This window comes from Thermothelomyces thermophilus, chromosome 3 (genome assembly GCF_000226095.1).
Source record: "Thermothelomyces thermophilus ATCC 42464 chromosome 3, complete sequence".
NCBI lineage: Eukaryota > Fungi > Ascomycota > Sordariomycetes > Sordariales > Chaetomiaceae > Thermothelomyces > Thermothelomyces thermophilus.
In genome coordinates, this window is record NC_016474.1 from 4,028,505 (window position 1) to 4,030,735 (window position 2,231).

General features: G+C 35.2%; 1 protein-coding gene across 1 annotated transcript; it reads right to left on the bottom strand.

Annotated features, from left to right (window-relative positions):
- Nucleotides 1–312: 312 nt before the first annotated feature.
- On the bottom strand, nucleotides 313–534 carry MYCTH_2061412 (uncharacterized protein; the record flags this gene model as incomplete). The annotated part of the gene is made up of 2 exons (XM_003663377.1): nucleotides 313–383; nucleotides 456–534. Coding segments are annotated over 2 exons (150 nt in total), but the record flags the coding sequence as incomplete, so codon positions are not given.
- Nucleotides 535–2,231: the final 1,697 nt, after the last annotated feature.

The following is a 2,231-nucleotide window of genomic DNA, read 5'->3' on the forward strand; positions in this document are numbered from 1 at the left end:
TAAGCACCCTCCTAATACCGTCTTAGAGTAGTCCGCCTCGAGTACTATCTCCTGTTTAGGATCCTATTATACTAGGACAGGTTCTAATATAAAAGTTATCTTAAGAGTTTCAAAGGCCTCTTATTCCTTAGTCCCCTACTAGAATAGGGTATTCTTATAAGTTAACCGTATTAAGGGTACGGTTAACTTAGAGAAGTTAGGGATAAAGTCTTGGTAGAAGTTTACAAACCCTAGGAAACTTTATACTCCCTAAACCTTATATAGTACCTCTTACTTATAGATAGCGGCTAACTTCTTAGGGTCTAGGCGAACCTAAGCCCTTGCCTTTATAATATAGCTAAGGTATTTAACTTCTTTTATAGTAAATATATACTTCTTAAGATCTAATATAAGTCTTACTTTCCATAGCCTTTAGAATACGTCTCTTACCTAACTTATATAATCTTTCCTACCACCTAATATATAGACTAAGATATTATTAAGGTATACTATTATAAAGTCTCTAAGTATTAGGCTAAGAGCGTTATTAATATATCATTAGAAAGTTATAGGTACGCTTATAAATCTAAAGAGGTAAATAAGCCACTTAAAGAAGCTAAACTAGGTTCGAAATGCTATCAAATGCTTATAGCCCTCTATAATCTAGATATAGTAGAAGGCCACCTAGACGTTAAGCTTTATAAATTACTTAGCTCCGGCTAGGGAGCGAAACGTCTCCTTAATAAGTAGAAGAGGGTACCAATCTTGCTTTATAATTCCATTTAGTGCCTAATAATCAATATAGAACCTCTATCCTCTATCTGCTTTCTTTACCAAGAGGATAGGGGTAGTGGCCGAAGAGGAGCTAGCTCGGATCTATCCCTTATCTAGCAAGTTAACGACTTGCTTTCGGACTTCTAATAAATAATCTTGTGATATATTATAGAGAGGCCCTTAAGGGAGTTTAGGAATCTTCCTATCTAGGCCTTCCTTTAATTTAATGTGATAGTCGGCTATACTACGATATAGGGGGAGTCTACTAGCTTTCTCCTTATTAAAAAGGTTAGTAAAGTCGCGAAGTTTGTCTGGTAAGGTGACTTCTGACTCTATACTAGGCTTAGGTTAGGTACCCCCTTTTCCTAGGCCGTCTCTGTTAAAATGGTGTCTCGATTTTAGGATAGTTATTATCTCTTAGATGCTTATGACTAGGAAGGTGTTAGAAGTCTTCTTTTTCTATACCCTCTATACTATACTTATAAAGACTATACCTATTATTTAGGAGATTCCTATTTATCTAGGCCATGAAGAGATTTTATAGATAAGTAGTCCTAGTTACGTTCCGATTATAAGAACGCCTATATATACGTCTAGTGTAACTTCCTAGTATTTTATCTATAGGAGGCCTAGTATAATATTATATATAAGTCTTAGGACTATATAGAACGCGGCCTAGCTCTCCTAGCTATTGATATCTATTATAATGTAGGCTATCTAAGTGATCTTCCGGTCTGGTTATAGTCTAGTTATAGTCCTAAGGGTACGTATAGTAGGTAAACTAATCTACTCGATTCTAAGCTTCTAGTATATTCTCTTATTAATAGCGCTATAACTAGAACATTTACCATCTACTTGAGCATTTATAAAGCCAATAGAGTTAAGGAAGATTAGAATAAGAAAAGAAGGTCTATTTATTCTTTTGCTAATTTCTATAAACTTATCTTCTAGGTAGTTATAGTTTTCTAGCCCCCTTGTAAGACTTTGCTCGGGGGCTACTCTTTTCCCTACTCCCTGTCTTCTTTGTTAGACAGGTCGTCGTCTTCCTTCTAATCCTTAGCCTCTAAGGTATTAATGTCGGTTCTCGACTAGTTCTACCATACCGGCCTTAAAGCAAAGGCGAAGTTATATTTAGTAATAAAGTAACCCTTCTACCTATACTAGATATATACTCTAGCTACCTATTAGGCTATATATACTTCTAGATTAACCTATTTTGCCTATAGGGCGTTACCCCTACATTTTCCTACCCTATCCTTATTAGGTCCCTTTCTCTATAGGTTAGTATACGATAAGTTAATTCTAGTTATTAATATATCTCTATTTACGTCCTTTTCTCTCTAGAGTTTAGATACTACCTGCCACCCTTATATCTACTAATACTTGTTACTAAGCTAAAGAGCCTTAAGATCTATAGTAATCTTACGGTATTTCTTGACTACTATTATATAGTTATCCTAAGGAATTCCTTGTCCGAC